A 20652-nucleotide genomic window follows, 5' to 3' on the forward strand; every position below is an offset into this window, starting at 1 on the left:
TCTGTCCCGGAGCCTGCACTGTTATGTTCAACCTTGGCCATGCGCAGTTACCGCTGCCCGTCTTCTGACATTATTTGTTGTCAGGCTGGCTGCGCCTGTGCGGCCGCGCTGCCCGAGATCCCGCCTCGCAGTGTCATCTAATGTAATCACACTGCGGGCCTGGGATCCAGCGCAGGCTACGGGACAGATTCAAACAACGCTAAGGAGGAGGCGCACAGCGCCAAGGGGGTAGGGATGACGGCTGTGCTGCGTCCCATTACGAAGGAAAGTCCCACCTCCGGGATGGTTTTACGGTATCGGGACACATTTTATAAGTGTTAAGTTCAGCGTGTGCAAGGAGCAAAACTAAAAGAGCTACATTTCCCTTGTGCAGCATTACAGCTGCACAAGGTGGCTCTTTCAGTAACAAACGCCTAGGGGGGACAGGTTCCCTTAAATTTCAGTTGTTGTGTAAGCATGGCAGTCGCAGGACACATTGCCGCAACACAGCAGGGGAGCAGCTGGCGTTACTGAACCCCAATAACACGGCAGCAAGTGTTGACTGTGCAGACAGCACTTCTGGGCAGCAACTGGCGGTGTTGAAGCCCAGGGATAGCAGGAGGTGCAGGCTAGAGTTATTGCCTCAACACAGCAGGGGAGCAGCTGGCGTTACTGAACCCCAATAACACGGAGCAAGTGTTGACTGTGCAGACAGCACTTCCAGGCAGCAACTGGTGGTGATGAAGCCCAGGGAAAGAAGGAGGAGCAGAGTGTAGGCTGAGGCCTAATTTGGGCAAGTTGAAAGGTATCCTTTAACCCCCCCAGGCGTTTGTAGCTGAAAGAGCCAACTTGTGCAGCACTAATGCTGCAAAAGGAAAAGGTGGCTCTTTTAATTATGCTCCTTGCAAACGCAGAACTAAACACCTATAAAATGTGTCCCCTGATACAGTGAAACCGTCCCGGAGGTGGGACTTTCCTTCATAATGGGAAGCAGCACAGCTGTTATTCCTACCCCCTTGGCGCCGTGCGCCGCCTCCTCAGTGTTGTTTGAAACTGTCCCGGAGCCTGCGCTGCTATGTTCAACCTTGGCCATGCACAGTTACCGCTGCCCGTCATTTGTTTTCAGGCTGGCTTCGCCTGTGCAGCCGCGCTGCCCGAGATCCTGCCTCGCAGTGTCGTCTAATGTAATCACACTGCCGGCCTGGGATCCATGGGCATGCGCAGTGCATATCTTCGCCTCTCACTCATCTCCTTTTGGATTCTTCAGACTGTGCGGCGTCACAGCCGTGGCATGCTAGTAGGGATCAGCTGACGGCGCAGTCTGAAGAAGGCGGAGGGAGTGAGTGAGAACCTGAGGTGAAGATATGCACTGTGCATGCCCATGGATCCCAGGCCCGCAGTATGATTAAATCAGAAGAGACTGCGAGGCGGGATCTCGTGCAGCGCGGCCGCACAGGCCCAGTCCGCCTGACACCAAATGATGTCAGAAGACGGGCAGCGCAAACTGCGCATGGCCAAGGTTGAACAAAACAGCGCAGGCTATGGGACAGATTCAAACAACGCTAAGGAGGCGGCACATGGCGCCAAGGGCGTAGGGATGACAGTTGTTCCCATTACGAAGGAAAGTCCCACCTCCGGGACGGTTTTACGGTATCAGGGGCCACATTTTATAAGTGTTAAGTTCAGCGTGTGCAAGGAGCAAAACTAAAAGAGCTACCTTTTCCTTGTGCAGCATTACTGCTGCACAAGGTGGCTCTTTCAGTAACAAACACCGTGGCGGGACAGGTTCCCTTAAATTTCAGTTGTTGTGTCAGCGTGGCGGTCGCAGGACACATTGCTGGATACACAGCTGGGGATCAGCTGACTTTACTGAAACCCAATAACACTGGGTCATGTGTTTTGACTGGGCAGACGGCACTTCTGAGAATCAACTGGCGGTGTTGGAGCCCAGGGAATATAGTTCAGATGGTAGAAACATGAACGCAACAGGAGACATGGATACTATAGCCAACCAATTATTTAATCTGGAAGAGGAGTGGCAAATTCCTGCGAGATCCAGGCCTTGTTCATTTTTAGAAAAGTAAGCCGGTCAACGTTATCGGAGGATAGTCGCATGCCACGGTCTGATAGTACACCACCTGCGGCACTAAAGACGCGTTCCGATAATACAATAGCAGCAGCGCAAGCCAGCACCTCCAATGCGTGCTGGCTTAGCTCTGGCCATGTATCCAGCTTAGAGACCCAAAACTTGAAGGGGGAAGAGCCGTCTGGGAGTACAGTAAGAGGGCAAGACATGTAGTCTGTCACCATCTGACGGAAATGTTGCCTCCTGCTGACTGGAGCCGCCTGTGATGGTGTAGACATTTGTGGCGGGCACACAAAACTGTGCCACAGTTGGGCCATACTGGTCTTGCCTTGTGCTGAGGCACTGCTTCTGCTCCCTCTTTGTGCAGAGCTTCCTCCACTGCCTCGACGCACTGAGCTGCTTTGTAAAGCACTAGCAGCACTGCTCTCAGTTGGACTGGAGAAGATGATGTGTCTTGGTACTCCCGCATTTTACACTCCCAGTTTAACGGTGTTATGAGGCTTTGTAAGTTGTCCCGGTAGCAAGGATCTAGGAGGGTGTACACCCAATAATCAGCCGTGTTGAGAATGTGGGCGATGCGGCGGTCATTAATCAGGCACTGCAGCATGTAATCAACCATGTGCTGCAGACTGCCAACTGGCCAAGAAACACTGTCCCCTGCTTGAGGCGTGATCTCTGCCTGCTCTGCATCACCCCACCCTCGCTCTACACACTGACTATTGGAGAATTGTGTAACTCCATCCTCTGGACAGATGTCTTCCTCCCCCATTGACTCCTCCTCATCCTCCTCACAAAGTGACCCCTGCCTAGGCCTTTGTGAGGAACCACGTAGCGCTGACTGTCCAGAAGCTGATGGAATTGGTGACTCCTCATCTTCCACCTCTTCCACAACATCATCCCTTAGTGCTTGCAGTGTTTGTTGAAGCAGGCAGATAAGGGGGACAGTCATGCTGACTAGTGCATCATCTGCACTCGCCATCCGCGTGGAATCATCGAAGGAATGCAAAACCTGGCAGACGTCCTTCATAGTGGCCCACTCAGTGGTTGTGAAGTCTGAACAGCGCGGAGTGCGATTTCTTTGCGCCTGATGCAGCTGGTACTCCATTACTGCTTGCTGTTGCTGACACAACCGCTCCAACATATGTAACGTGGAATTCCACCTGGTAGGTCACATATGATGCGATGTTCCGTAAGGCGGAATCGGCGCTGCAGAGCTGCAATGTGCGATCTTGCCATGCTGGAATGCCGCAAGTGAGCACACTCTAGGCGGACCTTGTGCAGCATTGCATCAAGATCCGGATAGTCCCTCAAAAAACTCTGCACGACCAAGTTGAGCACATGTGCCAGACATGGGATGTGAGTGAGGTTGCTAAAGGCCAGAGCTGCCACCAGATTTCAGCCATTGTCACACACTACCATGCCTGGCTGGAGATTCGCTGGCACAAACCACACGTCACTCTCCTGCTTGATGGCATTCCAGAGCTCCTGTGCTGTGTGGCTTCGATTCCCCAAAGAAATTAATTTCAAGATGGCCTGTTGACGTTTGGCCACAGCTGTGCTCATATCGGTCGTAACAGGTAAATGTTCACAGGTCCATGTGGAGGTGGACTGTGACGGCTCATGCAGCGATGATTCTGAGGAACTTGTGTATGAGGAGGAGTCAATGCATACAGACTGGATTCCTGCAATCCTTGGAGTTGGCAGAACACGTCCTGTGCCACTCGCACAATCTGTACCCGGCTCAACAACATTAACCCAATGGGCAGTGAGGGAAAGTTATCGCCCCTGTCCATGGTGACTGGTCCACGCATCGGTGGTGAGGTGGACCTTGCTACTGACGGTGTTCAGTAGCACATGTTTTATGTGTCCCTCAACATGCTTGTGCAGGGCAGGGACAGCTTGCCTGCTGAAATAGAAGCGGCTGGGCACATTGTATTGTGGGACTGCCAATGCCATCAAGTTACGGAAGCTGTCAGTCTCCAACAGCCTGAATGACAGCATTTCAAGGGACAGTAGTTTTGCAATGCCAGCATTCAGAGCCTGTGCTCGGGGGTGGTTTGCCGAGAATGGCCGCCTTTTCTCCCATGCCTGTGCTACCGATGGCTGTAGACTGGACTGGGAGTGTGAGGATGACTGGGAACGTGGTGCTGTGGGTGGAATTACACTGGGTCTCTGGACAACAGTGCCAGTGGTTCTTCCATGGCAATCCTGTGAGGAAGCCGAACCAGCTGTGTGTGAGCTGGAGGAAAAGGCAACAACATGAGCTGAAGAGGTGGTAGGTGCCGCTGTAGGTTGGCCTAGGTCTTCAGTGTGTTTTTGTAACTCCACCGCGTGCTTGGTCCGCACATGTTTCCACATGTTTGTGGTATTGAGGTTGCTGACATTTCTCCCTCTTTTGACTTTGTGATGACATACCTTGCATTTGACAAAGCAAATGTCATCTGCAACTGTGTCAAAAAAGGACCAGGCACTGCAAGTCTTGGGAGCGCCCGTTTTGGCTTTTGGAAGAGGCATGCTCCTAACGGGTGCCAAAGTGGAGGCAACAGGCTCCGCAGTCTTCCCCCTCCCTCTCCTTCTTTGGGCCATTCGAGAATCTATTCCTCAGAGCTGCTCCCACCACCTTGCTGTACCTCACGCCATGATGGGTCAAGGACCTCATCATCTACACTACCCTCTTCCACCAACTGCTTCTCCTGGGTAGTCTCGGCAGCACAGTACGCACCAGAAAGTGGCACCTGAGTCTTATCATCAGATGCGTACTGAGGTGTGCTGACCGGAGACACTGGCCCACCCGTCTCTTCAGAGTCAGAGAGACAAAGCTGTTGGGCATCACTGCATACCACCTCTTCTTCCATTTCTCCAATGCTGCTTGGCTGGCCCCCTCTTTCCAAGCCAAGAGATTCAGAGAACAGAAGTAGAGATGGCTCCTGTCCTGGGCTCTCTGACTGCCTGGGCAATTTGGCAGGTGGTGAAGAGACAGACGGGTGCTCTCCAGTGCTCTGTGCCTGAGAGGATGTAGCACTAATTGAAGTCGATACGTTAGCTGCCATCCATCCAACAACGGCTACAATTTGTTCTTCACGCAGCAGCGGTGTACGGCGATATCCTACAAAGCTGTGCATGAAGGACTGTTCTCTGCTGAAACTGGGTGATGATGAGTCACCGGTGCCCGCAGCAGGCACAGAATCCCCACGTCCTCTCCCTGCTCCACGCCCATGCGCCTTACTCCCTGCCTTCTTCATCTTGGTTGACTGATAAAGAAAAGCAAAAAAGTACTAAGGGCTTAGTGTGCTTATTCCTGAACAGCTCCTAACAGGTATAAGAAACACTAATTTTCTAAAGTGTGGACTAGATTTTAATATGAGCTAATGTGGCCTACACAACTGTAAAGTGGTGTGTTTGGTGCACTTTATTATTATTATTTTTTTTGGCAGAACTGACTACAGAGTGAGCTGCACTCACACACAGACCGTGCAGACAGCCGTGAACGGCGCTGCAAGGCCAAAACAAGCTCCTCTATGTAATCCTATATAGTGTTTTTCCACAATCTAGCAGGATACGGAGGGAAAGCCACTAATAGGAAAAATTTGAAAAAATGTGCAACAGGCTGGACTAATTGAGAAACAGACAATGGAACGGTATGAGGCAGTGACGCACCCTGAGCTGACTACAACCGGCTGTGGCTGCGGACAGACTACAGTGCGATGTGCACTCAAACAGAGACCGTGCAGACAGCCGTAAACGGCACTGCAAGGCCAAAAAAAGCTCCTCTATGTAATCCTATGTAGTGTTTTTCCACAAATTAGCTGGATACGGATGGAAAGCCACTAATAGGAAATATTTGGAAAAATGTGCAGCAGGCTGCACTAATTGCAAAAAAGGACAATGGATTGAACAGTATGAGGCAGTGATGCACCCTGAGCTGACTACAACCGGCTGTGGCTGCAGACTACAGAGTGATGTGCACTCACACACACAGAGACTTTGCAGACAGCTGTGAACAGCGCTGCAAGGCAAAAGCAAGGTTCTCACACAGCGGTTGCTAAATTAGCCTGGGTAAAGCACAATGAAGCAAATCACTATCTCTAAACTGGCCCTCAGTCAGAACAGCAGCTTCCTGTCCCTAACTGAATTCACAGCAGAGTGAGCCCAAAATGGTGGCGGCGACTTTTATACTGCATCATGACATCATTTCAGCAGCCAATCACAGCCATTCCAGTAGTTACATGCCCACCATGCAGAACAGGATGTGCCCACACTTCTAATCATTCCTCATTGGCTGAATTCAGGCACTTTGAATTATGGGAACTTCCGATTCCGGTATCTGATATACTGAAAGTATCGGAACTCGGTATCGGAATTCCGATACCGCAAATATCAGCCGATACCCGATACTTGCAGTATCGGAATGCTCAACACTAGCAATGACTTTTGTAGCTTACCCTCCTTGTGAAGTGTGTCAATGAATGCCGTCTGTCAAGTCAACAGTCTTCCCCATGATTGTGGAGCCTACTGAACTCTGTTTGTACTGAACTCTGAAATGACTATATATAATATATGAGTTTCACTTTTTGTATTGAAGAACCGAAATAAAAATGAAACCAGAAGTTTACATCTATATATATAAGAGGCATCGTGATTACTCGCTAATCCCGCCCCCTGCACAGTAGCTCCGCCCCCCACACATCACCACACACGAGGCTGCCCCCCACCACATTACCACACATAATCCCGCCTCCCACCACATTGCCACACATAATCCCGCCCCCCCACATTACCACACATAATCCCGCCCCTACCACTTTACCACACATAATCCCGCCCCCCATCACATTACCACACACAATCCCGCCCCCCCACATTACCACACACAATCCCGCCCCCCCACCACATTACCACACACAATCCCACCCCCCACCACATTACCACACAATCCCGCCCCCGCCACATTACCACACACAATCCCGCCCCCCACCACATTACCACACACAATCCTGCCCCCCATCACATTACCACACACAATCCCGCCCCCCCACCACATTACCACACACAATCCCGCCCCCCACCACATTACCACACACAATCCCGCCCCCCCACCACATTACCACACACAATCCCCCCCACCACATTACCACACATAATCCCGCCCCCCCACCACATTACCACACATAATCCCGCCCCCCACCACATTACCACACACAATCCCGCCCCCCCACCACATTACCACACACAATCCCCCCCACCACATTACCACACATAATCCCGCCCCCCCACCACATTACCACACACAATCCCCCCCACCACATTACCACACATAATCCCGCCCCCCACCACATTACCACACACAATCCCCCCCACCACATTACCACACATAATCCCGCCCCCCCACCACATTACCACACACAATCCCGCCCCCCACCACATTGCCACACACAATCCTGCCCCCTACCACATTACCACACATAATCCCGCCCCACCACATTACCACACATAATCCCACCCCCACCACATTACCACACATAATCCCACCCCCACCACATTACCAAACATAATCCCACCCCCATCACATTACCACACATAATCCCGCCCCCACCACATTTCCACACATAATCCCGCCCTCCACCACATTACCACACATAATCCTGCCCCCCACCACATTACCACACATAATCCTGCCCCCCACCACATTACCACACATAATCCCACCCCCCCACCACATTACCACACATAATCCCGCCCCAAACACATTACCACACATAATCCCGCCCCAACCACATTACCACACACAATCCCGCCCCCCGCCACATTACCACACATAATCCTGCCCCCCCACCACATTACCACACATAATCCCGCCCCCCATTACATTACCACACATAATCCCACCCCCCACCACATTACCACACATAATCCCGCTCCCCCACCACATTATCACACATAATCCCACCCCCCACCACATTACCACACATAATCCCGCCCCCCACCACATTACCAGACATATTCCTGCCCCCCCACCACATTAACACACATAATCCCGCCCCAACCACATTACCACACATAATCCCGCCCCCAACCACATTATCACACATAATCCCACCCCCCACCACATTACCACACATAATCTCGCCCCCCACCACATTACCACACATAATCCCACCCCCAACCAGATTATCACACACAATCCCACCCCCCTACCACATTACCACACATAATCCCACCCCCACCACATTAGCACACATAATCCCGCCCCCCACCACATTACCACACACAATCCTGCCCACCACCACCACATTGCCACACATAATCCCACCCCCCACCACATTGCCACACATAATCCTGCCCCCCCACCACATTACCACACATAATCCCACCCCCCCACCACCACCAAATTGCCACACATAATCCCGCCCCCACCACATTACCACACATAATCCCGCCCCCCACCACATTACTACACATAATCCCACCCCCCCACCACATTACTACACATAATCCTGCCCCCCACCACATTACCACATATAATCCCACCCCCCACCACATTACCACACATAATTCGCCCCCCCACCACATTACCACACATAATCCCGCCCCCCACCACATTACCACACATAATCCTGCCCCCCACCACATTACCACACACAATCCCACCTCCTCATATTACCACACGAGGCTCCGTCCCCACACATTACCATACGAGGCTCCGTCCTTACACATTACCACATGAGGCTCTGTCACCACACATTACCACACGAGGCTCCGTCCCCACACATTGCCACACGAGGCTCCGTCCTCACACATTACCACATGAGGCTGCGTCCCCACACATTACCACACGAGGCTCCGTCCCCAAACATTACCACACGAGGCTCCGTCCTCACACATTACCACACGAGGCTCCGTCCACACACATTACCACACGAGCCTCTGTCCCCCACACATTACCACACGAGGCTCTGTCCCCACACATTACCACACAAATCCAGTTTGCTTTTGATTTTACACTGTGAATAAAATGTATTAGTATTATTCTGATTTTTAATTATTATTATTGTTATTAACTTCATTTTAAGTTAATTTACCACCTGCGTAAGCGCTATTGAATGTTGTCATTATTTACTTTAGTTTAATCACTAGCAGCGTTAATTAGATAGCATTGAGCATGCTGAGCGTTAGCTGGCTGGAAACAGCTAGTACACTATATAAAAAGACACATATGCATGTTTTTCTCAATATCTGACAAGTAATCAGAATAAATCTTTCCTGTTTAGGGTCAATTAGGATTACCATAATTACTAATATTTGAAAAATGACAGAATAATGAGAGAGAGAAAGTTTTAACGCATTTTTATTACTTACTGCAAAGGCAAAAGTTTACATACATTTCATTAGTATTTGGTACCATTGCCCTTAAAGTGAATTACTTGGGCCAAAAGTTTGGGATATCCTTTCACAAGCTTCTCACAATAGTTGGTTGAAATTTGGGCCCATTCCTCCTGACTAAACTGGTGTAACTGATCCAGGTTTGTAGGTCACCTTGCTGGCACCTGCCTTTTCAGCTTTGTTCATACATTTTCAATAGGATTGAGAGCAGGGCTTTGTGATGGCCACTCCAAAACATTGACTTTGTTATCCTTAACCCCTTAACCCCAGGAGCTTTTTTCGGTTTTGCGTTTTTGTTTTTCACTCCCCTCCTTCCAGAGCCATGGACCTTTTAATTTTTTCCTTCAATATGGACATATGATGGCTTATTTTTGAGGAGCGAGTTGTACTTTTGAACAACACCATTGGTTTTGCCATGTCGTGTACTAGAAAAGGGGAAAAAAATTCCAAGTGCGGTGAAATTGCAAAAAAAGTGCATTCCCACAATTGTTTTCTGTTTGGCTTTTTTGCTAGGATAACTAAATGCTAAATTCTCCAGGTCATTATGAGTTCATAGACACCAAACATATCTAGATTCTCTTTTATCTAAGTGGTGAAAAAAAAATCCAAACTTTGCTATAGAAAAAAAAATCTCGGTTCGGGTGAGGGCTTACTTTTTGCGTGCCGACCTGACGTTTTTAATCATACCATTTTGGCGCAGATACTTTCTTTTGATCGCCCTTTATTGCATTTTAATGCAATGTCATGGTGACCAAAAAAAATTTATTTTGGCATTTTGACTTTTTTCTCGCTACGCCATTTAGCAATCAGGTTAATCCATTTTTTATTGATAGATCGGGTGATTCTGAATGCGGTTATTTCAAATATGTGTAGGTTTGATTTTTGTATTGTTTTATTTTGAATGGGGTGAAATGGGAGTGATTTAAACTTTTATTATTTTTTTTCATATTTTAAAAAACATTTTTTTTAAATTTTGGCATGGTTTAATAGCCTCCATGGGATGCTAGAATCTGCCATAACTCTATCTCCTCTGCTTCATAGAGGCGATGCTCAGATCGCCTCTATGTAGTAGAATTACAGCATTGCTATGAGAGCCGACCACAGGGTGGCGCTCATAGCAAGCCATCATCAACAACCATAGAGGTCTCGAGCAGACCTATGGTTGTCATGCCAATGCACCGATGACCCCCGATCATGTGACGGGGGTCAGTGGTGTGCGCGTTTCTAGCTGGATGGCTGAAAGCGCTTGTTAAATGCCGCTGTCAGAGTTTGACAGCAGCATTTAACTAGTTAAAAGGTGCGGGCGGATCGCGATTCCACCCACACCTATTGCGGGCACAAAACAGCTGACATATCCCTGCTTTGATGCGGGCTCACCGCCGGAGCCCACATCAAAGTGGGAGTTCTGCCATCGCATGTATTATTCCGTCCGATGGCAGAAAGGGGTTAAGCTACTTTGTTATTATTTTGGCAGTATGATAGAATGACGTTTCAGACCAGATACGTGTCCAATCCCGATGCTGCTATATTAGGCTTATTATCATGTGAACTATTTCTTTATGAAATAAAAAGTAAATGATGTTTACAATTTAATTTTTCTTACAAATAATGATGTACATTACTGACCAAGTACTGAGCATGGCCATAAGGGTTTGCTCACATGAGCGTATAACTTGGACTTGTGCAATCCTATAAAAAAAGGGCTTATATTTGGACCAATATTATTCGAGGAGGCAGCGCAGATTTTTTTCTCAGCTGTATTCGGCGTGAGAAAAAATTTAACATGCTGGCATTTCACTCCAAAATGCAATAGATGTGAGAAGTAAATCTGATACCATACTGACCCTCTTAGTGGCATTCAAATGTTATGGATACTTTACAGTTCTGTAACATAGGAAATTGGAAATGGTCCTGTAAATTAATAATAACTGATGAGTAAAAAACTGGTTTCATACGGATGACAAGTGAGAAAAAAATGTCCCACTCTTCTGAATGAGACTGATTTATTTTATACGCTCATGTGATCCCAGCCTTAGGGCTCACTCACACGAGCATATAAATCAGACAAGTGTAATTTAATAAAAAATCGTACTGCACTCGGACCAATGTTATTCAATGAGGACGTGCAGATCTGCGTATTTTGTCAGCTGTTTTTGTCATGAGAAAAAAATTGCAGCATACTGTCATTTCACTCCGAAATAAGACAGTGCGAGAAAAAAATTGCATGCCATACGGACCATCAGTATAGTATCCAATTTTTATGGATACATTACAATTCTGTAGCATAGGAAAATGGAAATGGTCCAGTAAGTGATTAATAGCTGCTGAGCGAATAAATGGATTGTATACAGACTGCACATAAATGACAAGTGAGAAAAATTGTCCCCCTCTCCTGGATGAGAATGGAATCTATTTTTTACACGCTAGTGTGAGTGAAGTCTTAGGCCACTTTCACACTATCAGTATTTGGTCAGTATTTTACATCAGTATCTGTAAGCCAAAACCAGGAGTGGGTGAAAAATGCTGAAGTGGTGACCTGTTTCTATTATACGTTTTCTCTCTCCCACTCCTTGTTTGGGCTTACATATATAGAGGTAAAATACTCACCAAATACTGAACATGTCAATGTGGCCTTACACGGATGAAAAATGGATGTCTTCCATTTTTCCTCCATTTTTTATGTACAATCTTGAATTACCAAGGTTGATCCACAAGAACAGATGAGAATGGGGCATGTACTAAGTTTAATGAAGTGGACACATGATCCATCAAAAAAACATTTGTGTGAGTGGTTTTATTAAAATCTATGGATCATCTTAAAAATGGCTAGCACACGGAAAAGTAAAATAGATATATGAATGTAGCTTCATACTCCTCATTCACAGTGTCCGTGGGTTCGAATTGTTGGGATTGGAGATTGCAAATTATGCTCCCTCTATTTTTCTGTGCTCAGCATGGTAATCACTTTATGTAATGGTTATCCTGAGTGCATATTATTGATGAGATTGTAATGGAAATGTGAAGATGTTTTTGTTTGGTGCAGAACAGTCCTCTGGATTTAACCTGGAGTTTGAGGTCTCTGCGATCTATAGCTATGTCATGCTTGACAATGGTCTACCAACACTGCGTGCAATCACCTGTGCTTTCTGGATGAGATCCTCAGATGTCATCAATTATGGGACACCAATATCATATGCCATTGGTAACGGCATTGACAACGCATTTCTCCTCACAGACTATAATGGGTAACCACAACATATTTACTTTCTACATAAAGCATGTTAACCTTTTCTATAGAATATATTACATAATGTTCTGTTTCCTTCTTTGCACTATGACTTTTAAGTGTTTTTCTTAAATTGTTTGGTGAAATTTTTTATTTCCTTCCATTTTGTTCAAGAAATTTTCTTAGTCAAAATTCTCTATAGAGACTTTTGGGAAAAAATGTAGATTTTTTTTTAGAAAATTGAATCGTTTTTATTGTTTTCCTACAGTTTCTGATTGTCAATTTTTCATTTAACTTTTACTAACTATTTCAGCGCATTCTTTTTTTCCTCAATAAGTGATATCATGAGCAAAGATTTGGTAAAAAGTATTAATATTGTCACACAGTAATATGATTGGCTTCATTATATTCATCTAAAGAAGAATATAATGCTGTTTGCAGGGAACGCAGGGAAAAAGTTAGAAGAGCTAAAGCCAGTAATGAAATAAGGCTTGCAAGGGAGATCAAAAGTAGTAAAAAAAGCATTTTGAGGGCATGTCAACAGCAAAAGAAAAGTCAAAGATGCTAGAGGATTTTTACAGGATGAAAATGGTGAAGTGGTCAAAAATGATGTTGAGAACTTTTAAATTCCTATTTTGAGTCTGTGTTCTCTAAGAAGGCAAATGCAACATCAACTGATCTTCACGCTGTAATTGAAGGAATAAAAGAATCCACACTATCCATAAACAGAGAGATGGTGAGGGAACACTTAGTTAATTTAAATGAATTTAAATCTCCTGGCCCAGATGAATTACATCCTAGGGTACTGAAAGAGTGAAAGGTAATTTCAGAAGCACTAGCCAGAAAATTAGAAAAATTCTGTTAAACAGGAGAAGTCCCAGAAGATTGGAGAAGGGCAAATGTCCCTATCTTCAAAAAGGGAAAGAAGATGGAGCCATGAAATGACAGGCCAGTAAGCCTTGCTTCTATACCAGAAAAGATATTTGAACAAATTATTAAACAGCATGTATGTAAGTACTTGGATAATAATACAGTAATTAACCAGAACCAGCATGGGTTTATAGCACCAAGTCATGCCAGACTAATCTAATTTCTTTCCATGATGGAATCACTGACTGGGTGGATCAGGGAAATGTGGTAGATATATTATATCATGACTTCAACAAAGCTTTTGATAAAGTATCTCATACTATGCTTATTGAAAAAATTAATTGACAATGTGGAATTGTGGAATTGACAAGGCTACAGTTAGGTGGATTCATAACTGGCTCAGTGATAATACTCAAATAGTGGTAATAAATGGTTGCACATCCAATTGGAAAAGTGTTTCAAGTTGGGTACCACAAGGCTCTGTCCTGACCCCAGTGTTGTTCAACATTTTTTTTTATAAATGATCTACTGTAGATAAGGGAAATGAAGGTAAACTAATCAAATTTGCAGATAATGCAAAGCTAGGAGGGATAGCTAACACTATAGAAGACAGAGAAAATACTCAGAAGGCTCTAGATAAGCTTTAACAGTGAACAGCGACTAACAGAATGGTTTTTAACAGGGAGAAATGCAAGATTCTACATCTGGGTGTGAAAAATGAAAATTACATCTATAAAATGGGAGGAATAGAACTAAGCAAAAGCACATGTGAAAAAGACTTGGTTATACTAATAGATCACAGACTGTACATGAGTCAACAGTGTGCTGCAGTAGCAAAAAAGGCAAACACAGTTATAGGATGTATTAAGAGAAGCATAGAGTCTAGATCACTAGAAGTAATTGTCCCCCTCTACTCTTCCGTGGTCAGGACGCATCTGGAATACTGTGTCCAGTTCTGGGCACCATATTTTAAAAAAGACATTAAAAAACTGGAGCAAGTTCAGAGAAGAGCTACCAGGATGTTGAGCGGAGTGCAAAGTATGTCCTACGAGGAACAGTTAAAACATCTGGGAATGTTTAGCTTGCAATAAAGAAGGCTAAGATGAGACCTAATAGTTGTTATAATGAAAACATTATTGTCACAAAATTCAAATATTGTTTGAAAGTAATGGAATCCAATATCTACAAAAACAGAAAACAGTCAGTTAAATGTCACTATGGAGCATCATGGGGAACTAACTGTGCAAATTTAAGGTGACTATATATAGACTAAATATTGAAAATGATTGAGGATATTAACTATAATGAATGTTAGCTGTGTAAAATTCAGCAATGAACTATCGTTTTTGGTGACCGATGAAAGACCATTAATATCTGGAACAATATTGGAGGTTTTTCAATTTTTCGTTTGATAGCCAGCTGAAAGATCTTTCATCCATAACTGATCTTTCCGTGAAAGAATATTCTCAGAAAGTTCATTTTTATTTTAACTGGTGTTACTGGACACATGTAGCCAGTTTGAAAGGCTGTAATGACCAATATGGACTAAAATATGGCAAAACGATCATTCACCAGACAATCATTTATTCAGCACAGTTTTAAAAAGCAACTTACTTATCCAAGTAGGTACAGTATAGTGATCTAAACTTTTAGTTCACTACTGTGCATTTTGATACAGAGCTACCCAATTCCTTAGACTAAACAATCCTAGTGTTACATCCGTCAGATGCTGCAGGTTCAAAAATGACTACCTCGGACAGATTTGGCACAAGCCACTCCATCTGGCAGATATCAGATACCCTTTAACCTCTATACAGGGATCTGGTTTTACAATGGGATCCAGTGGATAGCTACCATGGAAGGGTTCCCATCCAGAGTCAGCAGAGATCGCCAAGCACCACCAAAGCCGAGAAATCGCATCAACAACAATATCAGGAGGCAAGTGGATAGTCAGAATTCAAGCCAAAGTCCAAATCGGGAAGTCGGTACAGAGACAAAATTGTAAAAAATAAGAATACCCAAAAAAGTAAGCCTAGGTCAGAAGTCAGGAATGTCCATTAAGGAGAAAGTATGGCAAGTTACACTGAATCACATGGGAATGTAACTGGCAGTGGAACAGATCCTTGGTGTTTCCTCCAAATGGGAAAACAATTCTTCAGCTGCTTTCTAAATAGTTGTAAAAAGGTCAGACATGATAGGTTTTAACACCCAATAGTTTTCTTGATAAGCAGAGATTTTCAAAAAGATCGTAAGTTTCTAGTGCTGCGCTCATTGCAAAAACTTTTCCTCTCTGCAGATGGGTGCTTTATATTAATGGCAAAGAAAAAATAACTGATTGCCCTTCTGTTAATGATGGTAAATGGCATCACATAGTTGTTACTTGGACAAATACTGACGGGTCCTGGAAAGTCTATATTGATGGAAAACTCTCTGATCATGGGAAAGGCTTATCAGTGGGAGAACATATACCTGGTAGGTTACAGACACAAATGAATCATAAATCTAACATATTAGCAGAAAATAAATACAAAATGTACTGTTAAATGCAAAACTCTTTTCTGCTATATCTGTATATAATAGAATTGAAAAGTTTTTATGAGCAATAATAACTTTTATAATAAGTGCTGCTCCATATATTGGCAATCCACTTATGAGAGCAAGTTCTACCATTTATTACAACAAAATCTATTTAGAAAATGGGCAATAATAATATTTTCTTAATTATGAACATTAAAAAGATTGTACGACTTGACATCTGCAATAAAATGTTTTCAGGATTCAGCTCTACAGAGAGCTCTGGAGACATGACTAAACTCAATGAATATACTGTAGGTATAAATTGAAAAAGTGTATTGGTGATTTATGAAGCAATTTGCATTTTACAGAGCAATAAAACATAAAATAATAATCCTAAATGTGGTAAAAGCAAATAAAAAAAGCTAGAGTTATACGTGAAGTACGCAATATACCTTGCTATGTGGCCTAAATTGATTCATTTTGGTTTTTATAGGAGGGGGTGCTTTAGTCCTTGCACAAGAACAAGATCAAAGGGGGGAAGGTTTCAACCCTGCAGAATCTTTTGTTGGATCTATCAGTCAGCTTAACATATGGGATTATCCACTCCCACCTGAGCAGGTATGTTTCTGCTGGTATGCAACAAACATATGACTGTTTTTTTTACATGTGTAATACGCAAAATTTGACTTTAAATTTACTTATTTTCAAGGTTAAATTATTGGCTACTTCATGCCCACATGATCTTCAAAGGGGAAATGTATTAGCTTGGGCCGATTTTCTGCCTGGTGTGGTTGGGAAAGTTAAAGTGGACAACAAGAGCATATTTTGTTCAGGTAAGTCGGATTTTTTTTTCAGTTTTTTCTTTCCTGCCTTTGTCATCACTGAATATAAATTCTACCTTGGTGCTAACTAAATGTAGAGGTTCACAAAACACATGAAGACATGTAGAACAAGAGACCAACATTTAGTTTCATTTCTTAATGTTCTTTTTCATCATTAATCGAAAAGGAAAGTTTGAAGCTGGTTCAAGAGCTAAGCTTTGGTCATGCCAGCAGATGCCAGCTGGGTTACAGTACTAGTTCATATTGCTGTAGTTTAACCATGAAAATGCCACTGTCAGTTAAGGGGATCTGACGGCAGGGACCTTTTAGCAGCCGGGGGCCTGCAAAGGTCCTTGTCATTGCCATCTTGGTTCTCCTTTAAAACTCAACCAAAGGCTGAGCTTCACAGAAAAACAGTGATTTCTATAGTGCTGTAATATTGTTGTAAATAGTATAACAATTAGACAATTGCATGTTCAAGTTCCTTGAGAAAATAATAAAGTAAAAAATAGTAAGAAACGTTTTAAAAAATTGATAAAAAAATATTTCAAAGTTTAAATCACTACCTTTTACCCTTTAAAAATAAGGAAATTGAAGTGAGCAAAAAAAGTTCAGATGCTCCTGATTCATTCAAATGAATCTGTCCCCACCCTGCCCCCTCATCAAGGCGCGAAGATAGCTGATCTTGGTGAATTGGGGACAATCAATGCTATAAAATGAAAACCAAAGAACAATGGCTGAATTGCATTTTATAGCAATTTCACAACACTTTCAATTTGATTTTTCTTTTCCAGTACATTGTATGGTAAAATAAGTGTCAGAAAAAACAACAACTCGTCCCACAGCAAAAAGGCCCTGACATGGTTATGTCAATGGAGAAATAAAAAGGACCTAGGAATTTTTTGGGTTTGCACTTTTATTTTTTGCACTCCTTCTTCCAAGAGCCATCTTATCTAGCCCAAGGATATGTTATACATTACACTTAGGGGTTATTTTGGAGTATAACAGAGATGCGGAGACAATTTTGGAGACTGATACAAATTTTGGTTGTCAATTTTCCTGCTTCAGTGCTTTTAAATCTTTTACTCAGATGCTTTTATGGTTACTGAAGTATAATTGTAATGTAATACGCCATAGGTCACGCACCTTGTGCTGTGCAGACGATACTACTTCACTATGGTATTGACAAAAATAAAGTTTAATTAACCTCTGCTTGCTGGTAATGTGATGTAATATGTTGGACTCCAAATAGTCCAGAAAACAGGGAGGCCAGAAGGGACTTTTATTTGTTGCATGGATACACAGGTACATTCATACCAACGATAATTAAACAGAGATTCAATACATATGCAGCAATCACAGTTACTTTTCAGTAAGATGGCTAAAAGGTCTGCTGCATCTTTAAAGGGAACCTGTCACCTGAATTTGGCGGGACCAGTTTTGGGTCATATGGGCGGGGTTTTCGGGTGTTTGATTCACCCTTTCCTTACCCGCTGGCTGCATGCTGGCCGCAATATTGGATTGAAGTTCATTCTCTGTCCTCCGGAGTACACGCCTGCGTAAGGCAATATTGCCTTGTGCTGGCGTGTACTCTGGAGGACAGAGAATGAACTTCAATCCAATATTGCGGCCAGCATGCAGCCAGCGGGTAAGGAAAGGGTGAATCAAACACCCGAAAACCCCGCCCATATGACCCAAAACTGGTCCCGCCAAATTCAGGTGACAGGTTCCCTTTAAAGGCAAGGCACATATACTACAACTTTGGGGCATTACGCACTTCTAAACATTTCATACGTTTTTACGCTTTTATTGACAAATACGTCAAGTTCATGCCAAGACTTAATATTTACAGAGATTACCCTTATTCTTCAAGACTTCTACAATTCTCCCTAGGAAACTGTATATCAGCTTCTGAGTCAAAACCGGACTGATGACAACCAGTTTTTGCCTAATGAATACTTGGAGTCTATGTTTTTGTTTCTCCACCTGATTTTTGAAGATTTACTGCGAGTTGTCAATGAGATTGAGATCAGGGGACATTCTTAGCCATGGACCCAAAATTGCATTGCTTTGTACACTGATCGACTTTTTCTTTGTAACATAGTGCTCCATCATGCTGTAAAAAGCATTGTTCGTCATCAAATTGGTCTTGGATTGATGGGAGAAGTTGTTCCTGGAGGATGTTTAGATACAATTATTTATTCACGAGAGTATTTTTAAGCAAATTTGTGAGTGAGCCCAGTCTCTTAGATGAAATTGACCACACATAATAATGACCTCAGGATGGTTTACTGCTAGAATGACACTCATAGTAGTAATCACCTTTTCTTCTCTGGACAATCATTCTTTCAGATGTCCCAGACAATCTGAATGTGGCATCATCAGAGAAAATACCTAAATAACTTCACCCCATTCCTCTAAAATCTAATCCTTGCATTTTTAGCAAAATATCAGTCTGTCATTGTTGTTTTTCTTGGAGCGAAGTCTTGGAGAGAAGAAGCCTCTTCTCTTCCCTTCTTGACAGCAGGCCAGCCTCTAGAAGCCTTCACCTCACTGTGCATACAGAAGCACTGACATCTGCCTTCTACCATTCCTGAGCAAGCTCTGCACTGACATTAAACACATACCATAGCTGAATCCTCTTTAGGAAATGGTCCTGGCACGTGGTGGAGTTTTTGGGTACCCTGAAGCTTTCTTACCAGCAATTGAACCTCTCTCTCTTTAAACTTCCTGATGATTCTTCTTGATGATGTGATACATTCTTGATTTTGGGGCAATCTTTAAAACAACAATGTCCTTGCCTGTAAAGCCCTCTTAATGTAAAGTAATAATGACACAAATGTTTCCTTGGAGGTAACTATTTTTAACAGAAGAAGACAATGAATTCAAGTGGAAGCCCCCTTTTAAAGCAACCAGTCTGCTCATATAATTAAATTAGCAAGACACAGTGATATCAGAACCTTAGTAACATACATAGTTATTAAGGTTGAAGGAAGACTTTAAGTCCATCTAGTTCAACCCATAGCCTAACATGCCCTAACATGTTGATCCAGGGGAAGGCAAAAAAACCCCATGTGGTAAGAGTAAGCTCCACCATGGGGAAAAAAATTCTTTCCTGACCCCACATACGGCAATCAGACTAGTTCCCTGGATCAACGCCCTATCAAAGAATCTAATATATATACCCTGTAACATTATACTTTTCCAGGAAGGTATCCAGTCCCCTCTTAAATTTAAGTAATGACTCACTCATTACAACATCATACGGCAGAGAGTTCCATAGTCTCACTGCTCTTACAGTAAAGAATCCGCGTCTGTTATTATGCTTAAACCTTTTTTCCTCCAGACGTAGAGGATGCCCCCTTGTCCCTGTCACAGGTCTATGATTAAAGAAATCGTCAAAAAGTTCTTTGTACTGTCCCCTCATATATTTATACATTAACATAAGATCACCCCTTAGCCTTCGTTTTTCCAAACTAAATAGCCCCAAGTATAATAACCTATCTTGGTATTGCAGACCCCCCAGTCCTCTAATAACCTTGGTCGCTCTTCTCTGCACCCGCTCTAGTTCAGCTACATCGTTCTTATACACCAGAGACCAGAACTGTGCACAGTATTCTAAGTGTGGTCGAACTAGTGACTTGTATAGAGGTAAAATTATGTTCTCCTCATGAGCATCTATTCCTCTTTTAATGCATCCCATTATTTTATTTGCCTTTGTAGCAGCTGCCTGACACTGGCCACTGAATATGGGTTTGTCATCCACCCATACA

The 20652-nt window shown here is 43.8% G+C and overlaps 1 protein-coding gene across 1 annotated transcript in view; it reads left to right on the plus strand.

The window, feature by feature from the left end:
- The window catches only part of SVEP1 (sushi, von Willebrand factor type A, EGF and pentraxin domain containing 1), a 476580-nt gene that overhangs the window by 343256 nt on the left and 112672 nt on the right, over window positions 1–20652 (plus strand). The window contains exons 26-29 of the mRNA XM_077250467.1: window positions 12489–12690; window positions 15838–16013; window positions 16552–16676; window positions 16768–16891. Of these exons, the coding sequence (XP_077106582.1) occupies window positions 12489–12690; window positions 15838–16013; window positions 16552–16676; window positions 16768–16891 (627 nt within the window). The remainder of the gene's footprint in view (window positions 1–12488; window positions 12691–15837; window positions 16014–16551; window positions 16677–16767; window positions 16892–20652) is intronic.

The sequence above is a fragment of the Ranitomeya variabilis genome, chromosome 1, assembly GCF_051348905.1.
Source record: "Ranitomeya variabilis isolate aRanVar5 chromosome 1, aRanVar5.hap1, whole genome shotgun sequence".
Taxonomy (NCBI): Eukaryota; Metazoa; Chordata; class Amphibia; order Anura; family Dendrobatidae; genus Ranitomeya; species Ranitomeya variabilis.